At 41.1% G+C, this 21,623-nt stretch overlaps 1 protein-coding gene across 1 annotated transcript in view; it reads right to left on the bottom strand.

Annotated features, from left to right (window-relative positions):
- tat (tyrosine aminotransferase) overlaps positions 1 to 15,039 on the bottom strand; it is an 89,404-nt gene extending 74,365 nt beyond the window's left edge. Inside the window, exons 1-5 of the mRNA XM_072595736.1 lie at positions 14,889 to 15,039; positions 14,232 to 14,440; positions 12,958 to 13,062; positions 8,023 to 8,090; positions 7,120 to 7,278 (exon numbers count right to left, since the gene is read on the bottom strand). Of these exons, the coding sequence (XP_072451837.1) occupies positions 7,120 to 7,278; positions 8,023 to 8,090; positions 12,958 to 13,062; positions 14,232 to 14,436 (537 nt within the window). The 5' untranslated portion in view covers positions 14,437 to 14,440; positions 14,889 to 15,039. The remainder of the gene's footprint in view (positions 1 to 7,119; positions 7,279 to 8,022; positions 8,091 to 12,957; positions 13,063 to 14,231; positions 14,441 to 14,888) is intronic.
- Positions 15,040 to 21,623: the final 6,584 nt, after the last annotated feature.

The raw sequence follows: 21,623 nt of genomic DNA, 5'->3' as shown, positions 1-21,623 counted from the left end.
GGACCTCTCAAATTTCAAATCAAATGTTGATCTTACTTTTTGTACGTCTACCGTGCAACTGTAACTTTGTATGCCTTGCTCTGTTCAATCACCAGTGATATGTATGTCCTTGTATGTTATGATCTGCTTGCACTGCATGCAATACAAAACTTTTCACTGTACTTAGGTACATGTGACAATAATAAATCAAATCGACTGGAAGAAAGTAAATGAGCAAAGGGAGCCAAGCTGAGTAGTTCATAAAATGTTCTTGGGCAGGTTCTTGGCACAGCATGTTCTGGAGCTGGTCAGATAGCAGACTATACTAGTGTCATTTTGTGCAATGAGGTAGTTATAATCTCATAGTGAAGGTGCCTGAAGGTGGCAGAGATCATAATATGATCGATTTTACATTCAGTTTGAGGAATAGAGCAGTATATCAAGACTAACATTTTAAAGTTAAGTAAGGGCAATAATGAGACAGTGGAAGCTGGGCTGGCTAAAGTGAACTGGGAAATTAGTTTAAAGAATAGGTCCATAGAGAAGCAGTGGAGATATTTATGTGGCTATTTCAGAATACCCAGAATAGATAAATTCCAACAAGTAAGTGGAAGATGTGGCTAATGAAAGTTAAAATTGGGTTCAAATTTAAAGAAAGAGCATAATGTTATCATGGAATCCCTTTGGCCCAACAAGTCCACACTGACCCTCCAAAGAATAACTCGCCCAGACTCATTCCCCCACTACTCTACGTTTACCCCACACTAATGCACCTAACCTACACATCCCTGAACACTACGGGCAGTTTATCATGGCTAATTCACCCAATCTGCACATCTTTGAATTGTGGGAGGAAACCCATGCAGACACTGGGAGAATGTGCAAACTCCACACAGACAGTCGTCTGAGGCGGGAGTCAAACCTGGGTCCCTGGCACTGTAAGGCAACAACGAATTACAGAATCATTGGCTCCCTACAGTGTGGAAACAGGCCCTTCGTCACAACAAGCCTACACTGACCCTCCAAAGAGTAACCCCCCCAGACCCATTCCCCTATTATCCTACATTTTTCCTGACTGATGTACCTCACCTACACATCCCTGAACGCTATGGGCAATTTAGATTAGATTTAATTACCTACAGTTTGGAAACAGGCCCTTCAGCCCAACAAGTCCATACCAATCCTCTGAAGAGTAACCCACCCAGACCCATTCCCCATGCCTATATTTACCCCTGACTAATGCACCTATCACTATGGGCAATTTAGCATGGCTAATTCACCTGAACTGCACATCTTTGGATTGTGGGAGGAAACCAGAGGAAACTCACACAGACACGGGGGGAACGTGCAAACTCTACACAGGTGCCCAAGGCTGGAATTGAACCCAGGTCCCTGATGCTGTGAGGTAGCAGTGCTAACCACTGAGCCACCATGCCACCCCAATGTTAAACTAAGAGAGGTGGCAGGTCAGAGGATTGGACAAGATATAAAAACAGCAGAGATTGACTAAATGATTAATAAAGAGAGAAAATTGTACATTTGCAGCTTAGTGTCATATCCCATTTGATAATACCTCTGCTCAGCACATTGGCAAATTTTATATGTTAAAGCATATATATATTATTGGTCAAAGGCTTGGTGTGCAAGGGACAATTTCCAAGTTTGCATACTATACTAACATTGAAAGAATTATAAACTGTGAAGGCTGTGTGGAACTCCAAAAAGACATTCACAAATTGATGGAGTGGATGGATAGGCAACAGATGAGGTTGAAGTGGGAGGTGATACACTTTGTTAGGAAAACATTGAAAGATAGTATAAAATAGGGGCTGCAATTCTAAACAGGGAGCAGGAGTAGGATCTGGGTATATACGTACACAGATTATTGAAGTTGGCAGGCCAGGTGGAGAGAGCAGTTAATAAAGTAGTTAATAAATAGTGTCCTCTGCTTCACTAATAGGGGAATTGAATACAAGACCAAGGAAGTGATGTTAAACTTGTACAAGGCATTTGTTCAATCCCAGCTGGTGTATTGTGTACAGATGCAGGTTGCAGGTGGAAAGATGTGAATGCATTGCAGAGAATGCAGAAATCACTGGAATGATTCCAGGAATGAGAAACTTGAGTTATGAGATTAGATTATAAAAGTGGGACTGTTCCCCCTGGACAGAAGAGGGTTAAAAGGTGATCTGATAGAGGATTACAAAATCATGAGCAGGCTGGAGGGAGTAGATAGGGAGAAGCTGTTCCAACTTGTTAAAGAAACAAGAATGAGAAAGAATAGATTTAAAGTGAAGGGCAATGAAACAAGGGTAATATGAAAAAAAAACTCTTTCACTCAGCGAGTTGTTAGGATATGAATGTACTGCCTGTAAATATGGTGAAGGCAGGTTCAATTGAAGCTTTCATGAGGTATTGGATACTTTTTGCTTGTAAAGCAATGGTGTGTAGACATTTGAGGAAATGGCAGGAGATAGGCATCAGATAATAAAGCCAGTCTAGATAATAGAGCCAGTACAGGCACGATGGATCAAAAAGCATCCTTCTGCACCATAATAATAATGTGATTCTTTGATATAAATGATGATGAAGGGACTGAAGATACGGTTACTAAATTTGCTGCTGATACAAGGATAGTTAGGTAAATAAGTTGAAGAATACATAAGGAGGCTGAAGAGTGATACCGCTAACTTGTGAGCAGGCATAGATCCAATAAATGGAGTTTAACCCAGGGAAATGTCAAATTGTCCAAATTGGCATATTATCTAAATGACGCAAGGTTGCATAACTCTGATCCAGAATCACATAAGGGTGAAATGCAGGTACAGTAAGTAATTAAGAAAGCCAATAGAACATTGTCATTTATTGTTGAGACATAGGGAGGTTATTCTTCAGTTGTATAGGGTACTGGCGAGACCACATCTGGAGTACCATGTACAGTAATAGTCACTTTATTTAAGGAGGAATGTAAATGCATTGGAAGCAATTCACAGAAGGTTTCCCAAACTAAAATCTGGCACAATTGTGTTGTGGTTATTTCTAATGATTGACCACAGGAGTCTAGAGTACAGGTTTATCATCATTTATTCAAATGTATGCAACGAGAGTCTATCCTAGACTAGCTAGAATAGAACCCTACTGAATATAAGACATCCCCCTCTTTTACACACTTTCAGTCAGGTAAATATATTCCATTAATAGAATTCCAACCATGTCAGTACATGATCATACAAGAAACAGATGTCCAAAGTTCTAGGTACATATCTTCATTCACCCAAATTGGGGCCACTTAATCTTGCCCTAATCTGGCTCTGATGCTGGTGATTACTTTATTCCTAATCTGCTTAATCTCTGTTTATCATTATTTCCTCTCTTGTCTTCTAATTTGTTAATCTATTATACCTCTGAAGACATTTCTGGAGGATTCTTGCTGATCTCTGCCTTTATAGTGTATAATGTTCATGTGGAGAATTTTGCTCCCTTGTTTTACTATGAACACAAAATTCTCTGCATTACAGTCTATTTAACTTTTATAGCTCTTACAGAGATTGGGATTCAAACCCATGTTCTTGGAGGATTAGCCTGGAGTTCCAGTGGTATTTCCAGTGAAATACCACTACACTACTGTGTTGGTGATAGTGATGAGGAACTTACAGTGTACTAAAAAGTAAGGATGTGGAACTAGGTATGACTTTTTTTTCTGAGGGTCAGCCCAGGCATGATGGGACAAATGGCCTCCATTGGTGCTGTTAGTTTCTATTACTCTATGATAGCCTCAGCAACTACACATCAATCAATCTAATGGCAGTTTTGGGCAGAGCTTTAGAAACAATAATCGTCACTTTGAGAAAGTTCAACAAACGAAAGCAAAACAGCTTTGTGATAAAGGCAGATTGAGTGTGACTAACTTCATTAAGTTATTTTATGATGTATCAGATAAAGTTAACATTGATACTGATTATATGTAAGAATTTTGTAAAAGGGTTTGAAAGAGATTGCAAACTTGAAAACCATGGAATTAGAAGGGAAATGGTAATGTGGACATGAAATTAGCAACAGGTTATAAAAAAATGGAGAGCAGTTAGCTGCTTTTGAAATTGATGAGAAATATTTAGTCTTTACTCTGGAGTCAATATTAGGGTCATTACTCATTTTGCTTTAAATAATAAGGACTTGAACCTGAGAATACAGAGCATAATTTAAAAGTTTTCACAAGGTATGAAACTTGGAAATTCAATAAATAACAAAAACCAAAGTCTTCAAGACAACAAATAGAAGCTATTTAAATGAGCAGATATGTCAGAGTTGAAATTTAATAACAGGAAAAATGTGCATTTATATCATAGAATCACAGAGTTGTTATTGGTGCGGAGGAGGCCATTTGACCCATTGTGCCTGCACCAATTCTTCAAAAAAGCATCATTACTTAGAGTCAGGCTCTTGCCTTTCCCCATACCCTTGCATCCAATTTCTATCGACATAATCAACCAAAGTCCTCTTGAGTGCTTCAATTGAACCTGTCTCTACCACACTTCCAGGCAATATGATTTTTAACTTTGGCCACTGCAGTCCAACACTGACACCTCCGTATCATATCTGAATGGTGGCAGTTTAAAGAAAGGTGAGGTACAATGAAACATGGATGTTATGTGGAACAGTCACTGAAGGTTGGTATGCAGGTGCAGCAGGCAGTGAGGAAAGCTAATGGCATGCTGGCTTTCATAGCAAGAGGATTTGAGTATTGGGGTACAGATGTCTTGCTGCACTTATACAGGGCCTTGATAAGGCCACACCTTGAGTATTGTGTGCAGTTTTGGTCTCCTAATCCTAATCCATTCTTGCTATTGAGGGAATCCAATGAAGGTTCAACAGACTTATTCCTGGGATGGCAGGAATGACAAATGAGGAAAGACTGGATTCACTGGGCTTGTACTTGTTGGAATTTAGAAGAGTGAGGTGAGATCTCATAGAAATATATAAAATTCTGATGGGACTGAACAGGCTAGATGTGGTAAGATTGTTCCCAATGTTGGGGAAGTCCGGAATCAGGGGTCACAGTCTAAGAGTAAGCAGTAAGCCATTTAGGACTGAGATTTTCTTCACTCAGAGAACAAAGAACAAAGAACAAAGAAAATCACACCACATTCAGCCCTCCAAGCCTGCACCAATCCAGATCCTCTGTCTAAACCTGTTACCTATTTTCCAAGGATCTGTATCCCTCTGCTCCCAGCCCATTCTTCTATCTGTCTAGATACATCTTAAATGGCACTATAGTGCCTGCCTTTACCACCTCCGCTGGCAACAGGTTCCAGGCACCCATCATCCTCTGCATAAGGAACTCTCCACGTATATCTCCCCTAAACCTTCCCTTCTTACCGTCAACTTGTGACCCCTAGTAAATTAGTCCCCTACTCTGAGAAAAAGCTTCTTGCTATCATGATTTTGTAGACCTCAATCAGGTCCCCCCTCAACCTCTGTCTTTCTAATGAAAATCATCCTAATCTACTCAACCTCTCTTCATAGCTAGTGCCCTCCATACCAGGCAACATTGTGGTGAACCTTCTCTGCACCTTCCCCAAAGCATCCACACCTTTTGGCAATGTGGCAACCAGAACTGTACGCAATATTCCAAAGTCTAACACAGCTGTAACATGACCTGCCTACTCCTGTACTCAATACCCTATCCAATGAGGGAAAATATGCCGTATGCCTTCTTGACCACTCTATCGACTTGCATTGCCAACTTCAGGGTACAATAGACCTGAACTCTCAAATCTCTCAGTAAATCAATTTTCTTCAGGACTTTTCCATTAACCGTCTAGTTCATTCTTGAATTGGATCTTCCAAAATGCATTACCTTGCATTTGCCCGGATTGAACTCCATCTGCCATTTCCCTGCCCAAATCTCCAATCTATCTATATTCTGCTGCATTCTCTGACAGTCCCCTTCACTATCTGCTACTCCACCAATCTTAGAGTTATGAACCTGTGGAATTCTCTCCCACAGGAAGCTGTTGGGCCCAGTCCATTTGATATATTCAAGAGGGAGCTGAATGTGGCTCTTGCAGCTAAAGGGATCAAGGGGTATGGAAAGAAAGTGGGAATGGGATACTGAGATTGCATGAACAGCCATGTTTCTATGTTTCTATAAAATTGAAGCAAGTCATCACCACTCCTGTACTCAAATCCTCATGCAATAAGTGCTAATATTCTATTACCTTTCCTGATAAATTGCTGTGCCTGTATGTTAGCCTTCATTGACTTATTGATTCCTTTTTATATTTACACTCTCCAACTCTTCACATTTATTTCGCCTACCAAAATGGATACACTCAAATTTTTCCATATTATCTTCCATCTGCCATTTACTAACTCTGTTCACATCCTGTTGAAGTTGCTTTACACCTTCCTCACAGCATACATTCTCCTTAGCTTTGTATTATCCTCAAGTTTGAAAACAGTAAATAGAACATAGAACAATACAGCGCAGAATAGGCCCTTCAGCCCTCAATGTTGCACCGACATGTGAAGTAATCTAAGCCCATCCCCCTACACTATCCCACCATCATCCATATTTGGCCTTCACTTCTAAATTATCAATAAATCTAATGAATAGCTGGGGCCCCAAGTCCTTGTGGATCCCTACCTGTCATAGTCTGGCAAAGTGAGAATGATGCATTTATTACAATTGTGTTTTCTGGCTAAATAAAAGTGGTGCTGGAAAAGCACAGCCAGTCGAGCAGCATCCGAGGAGCAGGAGAGTCGACGTTTCGAGCAGGAATGATGAAGATCTTCTGCTTGAAACATCGACTCTCCTGCTCCTCAGATACTACCTGACTGGCTGTGCTTTTCCAGCACCACATTCTCGACTCTGATCTCCAGCATCAGCAGTCCTCACGTTCTCCCTGTGTTTTCTGGCTGTTAGCCAATTCTCAGTAATTTTTGTTTCTCGGATTATCAGCATTTTCATGTTTTTACTTTTGCCTTTGTGTGTATCTTTCTGCCTTCCTATAACTGTCTGAGGCTGAGACAGACTAACCACATCTTTGGTGATTTATCTGGTCTGAGTTCAGCTTGTGCTGTTCCATCCAGAACTATCCATCCAACAACTCATAACTTGCTCACATTATTGTTACATACCAGTAAGTTGTAGTGTTTGATTTCAATGCCCAGGGACACTGCCAGTGTTTTATAGAGAGAGAAGCCAGGCCTGGGAATCAGGATATTTTGGCCTGGATTTGCCAGTACAGAGATGGCCAATTCAATGGCTTGACTGCAGCCACTTGTCAAAATCACATCCTAAGAAGGAAAAGGCAGTTGATGCAAATCAAACTGATTAAATGTATCATATCGACTTATAACTAGCGAATCAAAGGTATATGACATGGGTCAGAATTCCTATTTCTGATCCTAATCAGATATAATGTTACACAATTACTTACCATTGATTTCTCAGACATTTTTGCTCACAGAGAATCCTGTAGACCTCACCAAATTCAGGAATCTTTAGAGGGAGCAATTCAATTTGTAGAAGACACACCCCCTTTTAATGGCAGTAACTGCCATCTTCTGGTAAGTAAACATCTTAAGTGTCCAAACCACTTTGCAAAGGCATGAAGAGAAGTTAAATGTGTAAGGTAAATGAATAAAAGGGTCAGGTGGTAAGTGAATATGATAGCAATGTAGCAGTAGGGTGGCTTGATGATGGGTGAGGATGTAGGGTGATAGTTCAGTAAGCTGGGTAGCATAATTCAGGTGGGTAATCAGGTGGTAGGGGATATTCAGGTGGTGGGGGTAGTCAAGTCAAATGAGGATGGAGGGAAGGTAATGGGCAGGATTATGTTATTTGCCTGCAGGACTGTGTCCCCTTTTGTCCCCTTCCTCAGTTCTTTGAAATCTCTTTAGCACCAGACATCCACATCCCTCCAACTTCATCCATAGCTCCTTCTTTCTTTCACTCCTTGCCCTCTCTTCTTGCTTCCCTAACCTCTAACACATCCCTAAACCCTTTCACCATAGAACCTATTCTTGCTGTATCCTTACCTTTGCCTCAAGAGGTGATTCAGGACAGCTGTAAAAATTAGCCACTGCATCCCTGCTGCTCTGATAGCCTGGTGACAAAGGAGCAGAAATGAACAAAGATACAACATGAACTCTTCATTTTAAAAAAAGTGCAGTACTTCTTTCCTCTACTTTACAAACAATTGAAGGCTTCTAAGAAAGAGTTTTGGAAATCCTGTGATCTTAACCTTGAGAAGGCAAACATTCAGAAACCCAGTTGATATGCACTAGAACATTTGTAAGAGATTAGGAAGCACCTAACAAAACAAAGTGAAGGATTATTACTGATGAATCAAGTGCTGTATTGAATTTTAATACCACAGATAAACTGAGATGGAACAGCAGTTTAACAATACAGGTCATTCTTCTAGAACATGATGGTTGTGTTCTTGTGCAACCCCATATTAGAGAAAAATCCCACTTTAGAAATAACACTTAAAGTGCTGGCGATGTATTCGCAATACAGCCAACACACATTTTAGAAGTTCACACTTTAGAAACAGTGTCCCCAGTTCATCAATTGCAAGGTTTGTGAAGGTTTGTCAATTGTGTTAGAGGGAACTCATACTAACAAAATGTGTGCTACAGCAGAACAACTTGTAGATTTTCCTGCACAAACTATTTCATACATAATATTTTTCATCAGTATTCACACAGGAAAAAGACAATGTTGTCAAAGAGAATACTGAGGTACAGGCTATTTGACTAGATGGGATTGAGGTTCATAAGGAGGAAGTGTTGGCAATTCTGGAAAGTGTGAAAATCGATAAATCCCCTGGGCTGGACGGGATTTACAGTCATACAGTCATAGAGATATACAGCATGGAAACAGACCCTTCGGTCCAACTCGTCCATGCCAACCAGATATCCCAGCCCAATCTAGTCCCACCTGCCAGCACCCAGCCCATATCCCTCCAACCCGTTCCTATTCATATACCCATCCAAATGACTTTTAAATGTTGTAATTGTACTAGCCTCCACCACTTCCTCTGGCAGCTCATTCCATACACGTATCACCCTCTGAGTGAAAACGTTGCCCCTTAGGTCTCTTTTATATCTTTCCCCTCTCACCATAAACCAATGCCCTCTAGTTCTGGACTCTCCTACCCCAGGGAAAAGACTTTGTCTATTTATCCTATCCATGCTCCTCATGATTTTATAAACCTCCATAAGGTTACCCCTCAGCCTCCGACGCTCCAGGGAAAACAGACCCACCCTATTCAGCCTCTCCTTATAGCTCAAATCCTCCAACCCTGGCAACATCCTTGTAAATCTTTTCTGAATCCTTTCAAGTTTCACAACATCTTTCCGATAGGAAGGAGATCAGAATTGCATGCAATCTTCCAATGGTGGCCTAACCAATGTCCTATACAGCCTCAACTTGATCTCCTAACTCCTGTACTCAATTACACCTCCTCTAATCTTAAAGACCAGGGACACATCAGGTAAGCATCTCTTCTTTCTTACTTTGTGATAAGGGAACTAGCATGGATGGCAGTGCAGGGAGAGGAATGTTCCTGCTGCATGATGTTTGAGGTGAGGGATACCATTCGTGTCCCATCCAAGTACATCTGCAGGAAGTGCACCCAACTCTTGACGAAGGGCTTTTGCCCAAAACGTCGATTTCGAAGCTACTTGGATGCTGCCTGAACTGCTGTGCTCTTCCAGCACCACTAATCCAGAGTCTGGTTTCCAGCATCTGCAGTCATTGTTTTTACCTCTTGCTCCTCCAAGACCGTGTTAGGGAACTGTAACGTTCTATGTTTTATGACATTTGTATAATATTCACTGGATACATTGAGCCATAAAATCCAATGACAAATTTAATTGATTAAACTGCTTTTAAAGAGATCTGAATGAATTATACAATTAGTCTGAAAAATGATTTCAATATAGATGAACATATTGTAATGCAGATACCAATCTGGGCTAAAGTAAACAAAAATGGATCAAAAATCAGAACATAATATGCATTCAGTGTCAATCACTGATGTGAGCATTTGGAGGGCATGGGACATGGTGGGCAGAATCTTATTTCCCCCACAACAAACTAGGCTGGAAAATACAATTAAGACTATCAATTTCTGAACCACTTACTCAATGATAAATTTAACAAACAAGTTAAGTGTTTTTTCCTAAAACAAGCTTAAAGTAAATTGACTGAAAATATCAGGGATACAATCAGAAATCTTGAATTTGAAGTTTTCAGTGCACTATCAGTAAAATTCATTAAGTATTTCATATTCTGATATTTTGAGTGAAAAATATATTTTTATTCAGTAACTAAGATGTTTTATTGATTTTAATTGCTAAAAATAGTAAAGTGGAGAAAAGGAAATGAAAGCAAATCGGATCATGCATTTTCAAATTCAATGCAAAAATACCTCAAATGCTTCCTCTAAGTGCTGCTCAACATGAAGGCGCACTGATTCACCAGCTGAGGAGTTTGGGGAGGGTGGTAGCCACCAGGAGGTTTCCTTGCCCATGTTTGACCTGATGCCATGAAACTTGAGTCCATGCTGAGGAGCAATATTTAGGAAGATTATGTATCATAGGTGTAGTATGTGGGAGCTGGTAGACGGGGTGCTTTAAATTAATTAATTGGGAAGGGGCTAGATTCAATTGAAGGGGACTTTAGAAAATTAAACATTAATAATAAAGCAGAAGGACAGGGGAGTAAAGAGGAAAACAACAAACTGTGGCAAAAAGGGATAGAAAATATACTCAGAAGACTGGAGGAGTGCAATACAGCTCTTAAACTAACAACCTCAATTTTAATAAGGACAATTACAGAGGAATGAAGAAAGAGTTGTTAAAAATGGGCTGAGAAAATAGACAAAAGGGAAGATGAGTAGATGAGCAATAGCAGACATTTAATCAACTATTTCATAATGCTCAGCAAAAGTTTATTCCAGTCAAAAAGAAGGACTTGCTGAGAAGGATGTGATTAACATAAGTAGTCAAGGGAAATATTCCCTCCCTAACAACATCTACATACATCACACGGATTACAGTAGTTCAAGAAGATAGCTCACTGTCACTTTCTCATGGGCAATAAAGCCTGGCCCAACCATTGATGCCCACATCCCATGAGTGAATAAATAAAAAATTCAATCAAAAACAAGGGCATACAAAATGGAGAAAACTCATAGCAGACCAGAGAATTAAGAAGCATCAGTAGGTGTCTAAATACCTAAAAGGAGAGTGAAAATTGATAATGAAAGTAAATCGGCAAGAAATAATAAAAAAAATAGTAAGAGTATCTTAAAAGAAAAAGAGCAGCTAAAGTGAGCGTGGAACTCCTGTAGGATGCAACAGAAGAATTGATAATAGGGAATAGGGAAATGGCAGATGACCTCAAACACTATTTTGCATTGTGTTTACAGTGGAAGACACTGTAAATATCCCAACGATAACAAATAAATAAGGTACTAAGGGAAGTAAGTTCTTGGAACAGTCACTATCATGAGACAAAATGTTTGACAAACTAATGGGGCTGAAGGCAGACAAGTCACCAGAACCTATTGAACCAAATATTTTAAAGGAAGGGGTGCAGAAACAATGGAGGCATTGGTCAAAATATTCCAGACTGATTGGATTCCAGGAGGGTTCTAGCTGATTGGAAAACTGATAATGAACAATCCCTGTTCAAGAATGGAGGGAGATGAAAAGTAGGAAATACAGGCTAATTAACATAATTTCTATTATTCTAAAAATGCTCGAGCCCATCACTAAGGAAACAAAGAAGGATGTTTCGTAAAACTTAAAACTTTAAGCGTCCAGTCTGGCAACATCTGTGAAGAAAAATCAAAGTATTGAAGAAAACTCTCAGACTCGGACCTTGCAAACTGATTAGTTTATTACACGATATATCATGGGGAATTCACCGTCCTAACTGTGGCTCAGTGTTATTTCAAAGTACATCAGGATTATAAAGAGAAAACAGCTAAGAGCTGACCATTAATTACACAGTTTGGCATGCTTATAAGTTGGTACTAAATTAGAGGTTAGTCATTAAGTTCAAAACTAAAGCACTATTATGCATTCCACAAGTGGACAGATCAAGTGGTATCACCACCTGCTCTAGTTACACAGATTGCTAATACTAAGCAGAGATATCCCTAATTGGCTGAATGGCCATGAAGAGGCAATAACTAGAGAAGGAAGGAGGACTAATTGGAAAGTCTATGTCAGCTTGACTGGTTCTATAGCCTGCATTGATCATTCAGCAAAGGGAGGACACACTATCTTGAGAAGAAAGAAAAGGACAATCTTTCACATGACCTCATAGTAAGGAATGCATAGCCAGAAAAGTTCTGGCTAGAGACACAAAATGGAACTTTCAGCCGAATCAGGAAAATGGCTTCCAGGCAAGTAATGTTAACTTTTCCCAAACACAAAGCTTATATTTTGGGTCCGGTGCCTCTTCCTCAGAACTGAGGATGAATGTGATAGAATCAGCTGATCCAACTGTTACAACCTCAATGACATTGAAAGCTCCTTGAAATTATTGTTGAAGATGAGGATAGAGAGTATAAGGAAGTAGAGTTTAAGAGATAAATTAGAGAAAATAAGCTGAAAGTTATCTGTGCATTCCAAGATGACCCTGGAACAGTGAGCAGTTTTACAGACAAGAATACCACCTGATGATATTTTGCTTAGTCAAGCCATATGTGGTGACAAAAGGCAAAACCAGCTATCTGCTACAGCCATTCAAATCTGCATCTCGTATTTTTGAGAGTAAAGATGAGTGTCATAGCAGGGAGATAGGTCAGGGTGAGACAGAGCAATGACTTTAGAGATGTGTTTGAGGTTGAATAAATCATTTAAGTTGGTTCCCATACATTTTAAAAATATTCTATATTAACATTTTTGAATTTAGTTTCCCAGCATTATGTAAAGATAATACATCAGTACCTATAGACGATGCATAGCCATTGAATCTGCCCGAATCCACTGCATCTTTCATGGCTTGTAAAACCTTGTCATCAGTTGGAAGGTTTCCAAAAATGGTGGGATCACCTTTAGCAAAATGACAGACAGATTTAAAAAACAACCAAAGATGAAAAAAACGAAACTGATTCAAAACCAGAGTCACTGGACCTGAATAGTTAACCCTGCCTTCTCTCCACAGACAAGGCCAGAGCTGCTGGCTTTTTCCAGCAATTTCTGTTTTTTTATCAGATTTTTAAATATTCCAACAAGTTGATCAAGCCTCTGCTCAAATGGGTTCACTTCCAACTAAGCACCCCCCTCAGCCAATTGGTTCCCTTTCTCAGAAGAACTCACTGTGAAATCTGGAAAAACACTCTGTGTAGCCACTGACAACAGGTTTGAGAGATTAACCCTGCCTCTGGCCTCCCCAACTATAACCAGCTTAAAAAAAATTGGATGGGTACATGAATAGAAAGGGTTTAGAGGGATATGGGCTAAATGCAGGCAAATAGGACGAGGTCAGTTTAGGATATCTGGTTAGCATGGATGAGTTGGACTAGTTGCTATATAACTCTATGATTTGAAGCCGACCTGGTGAATGAGTAACGAAAACAGAAATTGCTGGAAAAGCTCCGCATGGCTGTGCAGCATCCATGGGGAGAATCGAAATCAATGTTTCGGATCTAGTGTCCCTTCCTCAGAACTGGTAAATGAGTATTTGGAACCTGAATCTGCCCCTGTCTAGAGGTCTTTTGCAGAATAGTCAACACGTCCCTATCTTAGCCAAGAGTTCTGAGTTGAAGACCTATCTGGCCCAGAGGTGTGTTAAACATTTTTGTGACTAGAAATATCTATAATTCCACAATGCCTTCAACGTCACTTTATATTAAAACATGAAACACAGAACAGCACAGCACAGTACAGGCCCTTCAGCCCACGATGTTGTGCTGAACATTTATCTTAATTTAAGATCAACCTAACCTCCACACCCCTCAATTTATTGCTGTCCATGTGCTTGTCTAGCAGTCGCTTAAATGTCCCTAATGTCTCTGACTCTATATCACCAGTGGCAGTGCATTCCACACACCACTCTCTGTGTAAAGGGAGGTGGAATCGAGTTTATTCCTAATTTACCTCAAATCTTGCCCATTTAATTTGACAAAATAATCAACAAACAAAAACACTAGCAGACAGGAGGGAATGCTAACCCGAAGTCTGTCCTGTAAATTATTTAATGGGAAACGAGCAGATCTTACCGATAGACAAGGAGATCATGGCTTTGTTGGGGTTTGGCTCAATCCTCATATTGTCCACAATTGCCCGGATTGGATTGAAGGTTCGCTTGGACATTTCGGAGGCATGGACATTCCACTTAGTCCGCCTGGATTTTAATCTTCCTGAATAAGTGAAGCCACTGCCTTTGAAGACAGAGTCAAGGATCAAAAAGTTTTCGCTGGCCATTTTGCTGGAAAATAACAAAGAGACACATCAAAGAGCAGAACCTGACTGAAGAACTGAAAGAGAAAGAAGGAGTGAAATAAAGAATAAAAGGATGGATCTGGAGATGAAGATAGATGTGGTCTGGTGATATCTCCAGATGTGGAGGTTCTGGTGTTGGACTGAGGTGGACAAAGTTAAAAATCACATGACACGAGATGATCAGGGAGCTAATGAAGGAACAGCATTCTGAAAGCTTGTACTTTCAAATAAACCTGTTGGACTATAATCTGGTGTTGTGTAATCTTTGACATTCCCAAATTAAGGTCACAAAAGCCATTTCTAAAGTCTATACTTGCCAAACTGGAACGGCACAGACCATTCCAGATATAAAAACCCTTGTAAATAATGAAAGCAAATGTTAGGAATAAGCTGCAATGAAGCTTCTGTTCCAAACACAGAAAAGGACACAGTACCTGCAGCTGGGAAACAATGAGATGGTCCTGGGAGTTGTTCTCGAAGGGATTTGAAAGGGAAAGGTCGCTGTGTCTCTAAAAGCTGAGCTCAGGGGGGGTGGCGAGCTCCTCCCTGAGAGCCCATTGGATCCTGTGATGGGCTGTGTCCGGCTACCGACCCCTCATCCAACTCTATTGACGTGTGACAAACTATACAACAAGGACAGAAAACAAACCTGAGTTACTCAATCCATGTAATCATTGGCCAAGTGATGGCCAGAAACTCCCAAGTCCTTGTGCCAAATGCCTCAGATACAGGAAAGTGACGCCAGAACTGTAATGTTGTTTGTTTTAGAGGATTGATGTCAATTGTTTTTTTAAACTCATTATCAGGTTGACTGGCTGCAAAAGATCCGAGCGCTTCAATATTTGTAAACTAAAAGGTACAGGAACTGGAATCTGTAAATCATTGACTGGGGCAGGACAGATTGTTACAGCAGAGAGGTAACCCTAAGGCATGCTGGACTTTATAAGTAAAGCACAGTGATGTGATTCACTCTTGACTGTCCTCTACAATGCCCTAGCAAGCCACTCACTTCAAGTACAACTGGAGTTGGGTGACAAATATTGGTCTGGCCAGTGATGACCACATTGTAGAACATAGAACTGTACAGCACAGGAGCAGGCCCTTTGGCCCATGATGTTGTGCTGAACATGATGCCAAAATAAATTAATCACTTCTGCCTGCCCTTGGACCATACTCCTCCATTTCTTGCATATTAATATATTACTTGCATTTAAAAGTCTCTCAAACACCCCTATCTGATCTGCCTTCACCACCAAAATTGGCAGCGCATTCCAAACTCCTATCACTCTCTATGTGTAAAAAACCTTGCCCCTAATATCTCCTTCAAACTTTCCCCATCTCACCTTAAATGCATGTCCCTTAGTATTAGACACTTCAACTCTGGGAAAAAGATTCTGACTATCAATCCTATCTATACATCTCATAATTTTAGAAACTTCTATCAAGTCTCCCCTCAGCCTTCACCCCTCCAGAGAAAACAACTGAGTTTTTCTAGCCTCTCATTGTAGCTCATACCCTCTAATTCAGGCAACATCCTGGATAAAAAAAACAAATGCTGGCGATCACAGCAGGTCAAACAGCATCCATGGAGAGAGAGCAAGCTAATGTTTCGAGTCTAGATGACACTTCAGAGCTGAAGTGAAGTATGGATGGGATAGCACTTATGCTATAGTTTGGGGGGGTTGGGGGAGTGCATGGGGACTGGAGATAGTGGGTGTAGGTGCAGGTGAAGAAAAGATGTTGATTGATCAAATTAACTGATTTGAATGTGAGAATGGCAGAACAATGATGTGCCTCCCGCCAGACTTGAAAGGACAGCAACTGGAATGAGAGGAAGGTAGGACATGATAATAAACTAAAAGAAAGAGAAAAATGTTCACAATTTAAAATAGTTGAACTCAATATTAAATCCAGAAGGCTGTAAATTGCCTAGTCTAAAGTTGAGATGTTGTTCCTCCAGTTTGCTCGGTGATTCACTAGAACATTGCAACATGTTGAGGACAGACATGTGGAAATGACTGGCAATGGAAAGGTCAAGGACCCATTTGCACACACACCATAGGTGTTCATAAAGCAGTCACCCAGTCTGCGTTTGGTTTCTCCAATGTAGAGTAGGCCACATTGAGTGCAGTGAATACAATACACAAGATCGGAGGAAGTACGGGTGAAATGCTACTTCATCTGGAAATACTGTCTGGGACCTTGGATGGTGAGCAGGGAGGAAGTGAAGAGACAGCTCTTGCACCTTCTACAATTACATGGGAAGGTGCTGTGGAGAGGGCTGTGGTGCTGGTGTTGTGGAATGGATCAGGGTGTTCCAAGGAAATGATCCCTGCAAAATGCAGAGGGGGAGTGAGGGGAAAATGTGTTTGGTGGTGGCATTCTGCTGGAGTTGTCTGAAATAGCAGAGAATAATCCCTTGAATGTGGAGGGTGGTGGGATGAAAAGTGAGGACAAGGGGAACTCAATCATCCTGTTGTGAGTGATGGGAAGGGGCAAGGGAGGAAGCATGCCAATAGATTGGATGGGGTTGAGGACCTGGCTGAACTTGTTCTCTCACTGAACAATTTCTCCTTGAATTCATTTCACTTCTGCCAAGTCAAAAAAATGGCTATGGGCATCTGCATTGGTCCCAATTATGCCAGCCTCTTTATGGGGTATGTGGAACAATCTTGTTCCAGTTTTACACTGATCCCCTCCCACAATTCTTTTCTCAGTACATCAACAACTGCTTTGGTGCTGCTTCATGCTCCCATCAGGACCTCAAAAATTTAATTCATTTCGCTTCTAAATTCCATCCCTCTATAACTTTCACATTGCCCATTTCCAACTCTTCCCTTCCTTTACTTGACCTCTCTGCCTTCATTTCAGGGAATAAACTGTCACTGCCATCACAACAAAGCCACTGACTCCCATAGCTACCTTCACTACAGTTCATTACACCCCACATCCTGTAAGGATTGTTATGAAGGTGTAGAGGTGTACTGAATCTTTAAGAGAGTTGAAAGACTCAGCAAGCACACAGAGTACTGGAAAATTTAAAATGCAACATTTGGTCGAACAAGTAGATTAGCTGGGTTGCTGGATACAAAAACAAAATTCAAATTTGGCCAATCAATTTAAATTATACCACAAGATACCAAACTGCAATCAAGTTTGAATTTAGTATCTTGACAATATTAAAACCAATGAAATGATCTGATGGTCTGGGGAATAAAATCGGAAAAATTGAACAGTTGAGGGAGAACTGCCAAAAGACCAACAGATGTAGGCTGCTAGTAAGAACTCTGAGAGGAACCTGTCTGGAGAAGGAATTTGCAGGAAAAAAAACATCGATATCGACCTGGAGAGCAAATCTACAGAGGAAGATACAAAGAGAGAATTTGACAGCTGTCTGATTTTGAAATTTGAATTTTTCGGTAAATCTTAATTGAGATATTTATCGGACCAGTATTGTAGATGAGAAAGTAAAAGATAGATTACAGAAAGGAGTTGTAAATAGTTGTTAGTTAATTATTCTGTGTTAGACTTTTTAAAAAGTTGTTAATTTTTACTTTAGTGACTTTTGGGATTGTTCTTTGCCTCTTGGATTTTAACAGATTACCTCATGGGGTAAATCTTTTCTGTGTTGCTAGTTTAAATTAGTGGGGGGAGGTTTGCCCTGTGTCATAACAGGCTTCTACTCCATATCTCAGTTCCTTCGCCTACGACTTATCTGTTCAGATGATGCTGCCTTCCAAAACAATGCTGTTGACATGACTTGCTTCTTCCATGATTGTGGTTTCCCACCCACTGTGATTGACAGGGCCCATAAATGTATCCAACCTATCATCCGTACTACTGCCCTTACCCCTTCCCATCACTCATAACACGTAATCAGACTCCCCTTGTCCTCACTATCCCTCCCACCAACCTCTATATCCAAAGGATCATTCTCCACCATTTTAGACAACTCAAGCAGAACGCTATCACCTAACCTTCCCCTATTTTCATGTCGCAGGGATCATTCCCTCCAGGACACCCCAGCCCATTCCACAACCACTAACACTACCCCTCTCTCCACACACCTTCCCATGTAACTGTAGAAAGTGTAAAACCTGCCACTTCACTTCCTCCCTGCTCACAATCCCAAGGTCCCAGACAGTCTTTCCAGATGAAGCAGCATTTCACCCGTACCTCCTCCGATCTTGTATACTGTATTCACTGCACTCAATGTGGCCTACTCTACATTGAAGACTAGGTGATTGCTTTGTGGAACACCTCACCTCAGGTCTGTGCACAAGCAGGACCTCAACCTTCCCATTGCCAGTCATTTTAACACAGCATCCTGCTCACATCCCCACATATCTGTCCTCAGCATGTTGCAGTGTTCCAGCAAATCACAGCACAAACTGAAGGAGAAACATTTCATCTTCAGACTAAGCACTTTACAGTCTTCTGGACTTCAAATTAAGTTCAACACATTTAAGTTATGAACATTTCTTCCCTTTCTTTTAGCTTGATATCATATCCTTCTCTCCCTTCCATCCCATTTATTATCCTTACAAGTCTAAGAGGAGACACACCATTGTTCTGCCATTCTCACATTCTGATTAGATTAGATTAGATTACTTACAGTGTGGAAACAGGCCCTTCGGCCCAACAAGTCCACACCGCACCCGCCGAAGCGCAACCCACCCATACCCCTACATCTACCCCTTACCTAACACCACGGGCAATTTAGCATAGCCAATTCACCTGACCTGCACATCTTTGGAGTGTGGGAGGAAACCGGAGCACCCGGAGGAAACCCACGCAGACACGGGGAGAACGTGCAAACTCCACACAGAGAGTCGCCTGAGGCGGGAATTGAACCCAGATCTCTGGCGCTGTGAGGCAGCAGTGCTAACCACTGTGCCACCGTGCCGCCCACAAAATCATTTTCAGATCACTTAATCTGAACTATCAACATCTTTTCTTGACTAGCATCCCCCACCAAACTATAGTATAAATGCCATCCCCTCTACACTTTACCCTGATGAAGTGTCATCTAGACTCAAAATGTTAGCTTATTCTCACTTTCCATGGATGCTGTCTGACTCACTGTGATCTCCAGCATTTGTTGTTTTCAGTACAGCTTCCAGCATCAGCAGTCATTTGTTCCAACATCTTGGTAAACCTCTTCTCCAGCATCTGCAAAGCCTCCAGATCCTTTCTGTAATGTGGCGACCAGAATTTAATGCAATACTCTAAGTGTGGCCTAACCAAAATCTTATAAAGCTGCAACATGACATCCTGACTCTTGTACTCAATTCCCCGACCATTAAATGGAAGCATGCCATATGCCGTCTTTTCCACATTATATTCTTGGGTGGCCACTTTCAGGGAGCTACAGACTTGAACTCCAAGATCAGTCTGTACATCACTTGAAAGAATAAAAGTATTCAGCCTCTAAAGTCTCCTCAGGATCTTATATGTTTAAGTAAGATCACCTTTCATTCTTCCAAATTGTCTTCATAAGCCTAAAGCAATTTTAGCTTTTAGGACATAGGACATAGAACAGCACAGTACAATACAGGTCCTTTGGCTCTCGATATTTTGCTAGCCTTTTGTCCTACTCTAAGATCAGACTCACCTACATACCTGTACCTTCATATAGGCTCATTCCTGATGAAGGGCTTTTGCCCGAAACTTCAATTTTCCTACTCCTCGGATGCTGCCTGACCTGCTGTGCTTTTCCAGCACCACTCTAATCTTTACCTACATATCTATCATTGCACTAACTTCCATGTGCTGATCCAAGAGTCACTCAAATGTCTCTTAATGTTTCTGACTCAACTACCATTACTGGTAGTGTATTCCATGCACCCATTACATTCTGAGTAAAGAACTTACCTCTGACATCCTCCCCATATCTTCCTCCAATTACCTTAAAATTATGCCGCCCGCCATGATAGACATTTCCATCATGGGAAAAGTTCTCTGGCTCTCCACTCTATCTATGCCTATCAACATGTTGTACACCTCTGTCAAGTCATCTCTCATCCTTCTTAGCTCCAATAAGAAAAGGACAGCAGTTCAGGCAGCATCCAAGGAGCTTCAAAATCGACGTTTCGGGCAAAAGCCCTTCATCAGATGAAGGGCTTTTGCCTGAAACGTCGATTTCGAAGCTCCTTGGATGCTGCCTGAACTGCTGTGCTCTTCCAGCACCACTAATCCAGAATCTGGTTTCCAGCATCTGCAGTCATTGTTTTACCTCCAAGAAGAAAAGCCCTAGCTCCCTCAACCTTTCTTCATAAACATGCCCTCCAGTCCAGGCAGTATCCTGGTAAATCTCCTCTGCACCCTGTCTAAAGCTTTCACATCTTTCCTATAATGAGGCAACTAGAACTGAACACAATATTCCAAGTGTGGTCTAACCAGGGATCTATAGAGCTGCAGCATAACCTTGTGGCTCTTAAACTCAATCCCCCTGCTAATGAAAGCCAACACACAATAAGCCTTCTTAACAATCCTATCAATTGCGTTACAACATTGAGGGATCTATGGATGTGAACCCCAATATCCTTCTGTTCCTCCACACTGCCATGAATCCTGCCTTTAACCCTGTAATCTGCATTCAAATTCAACCTTCGAAAGTGAATGACTTTGCACTTTTCCAGGTTGAATTCCATCTGCCACTTATCAGCCCAACTCTGCATCCTGTCAATGTCTCGTTGCAACCTATAACAGCCCTTCACACTATCTACAACTCCACCAAACTTCTTGTCATTGGCAGATTTACTAACTCACCTTGCCAGTTCCTCATCCAAGTCACTTATAACAATCACAAAGAGCAGAACACCTGCGGAACACCACTGGTCACCAAGCTCCAGGCTATCACCATCCTCTGTCTTCTATGGGCCAGCCAATTCTGTATCCAGATAGACAGGTTTCCCTGTATCCCATGCCTCCTTACTTTCTGAACGAGCCTACTATGGGGAAGCTTATCAAACAACTTGCTACAGGGCACTTGAGAGTTACAAGTTAGCCAGGAAAGACCTAAAGAGAGAGCTAAGAAGAGCCAGGAGGGGACATGACAAGTTACTGGTGACTAGGATCAAGGAAAACACTAAGGATTTCTATAGATATATCAGGTATAAAAGAATCATAGAGTAAGATTCGGGCCAATCAAGGTTAGTAGTGTGAAG

Source organism: Chiloscyllium punctatum, chromosome 26, assembly GCF_047496795.1.
Source record: "Chiloscyllium punctatum isolate Juve2018m chromosome 26, sChiPun1.3, whole genome shotgun sequence".
NCBI classification, from domain to species: domain Eukaryota; kingdom Metazoa; phylum Chordata; class Chondrichthyes; order Orectolobiformes; family Hemiscylliidae; genus Chiloscyllium; species Chiloscyllium punctatum.
Note: the sequence above shows the minus strand (reverse complement) of the source record. Positions and strands in the feature narration are given on the sequence as shown.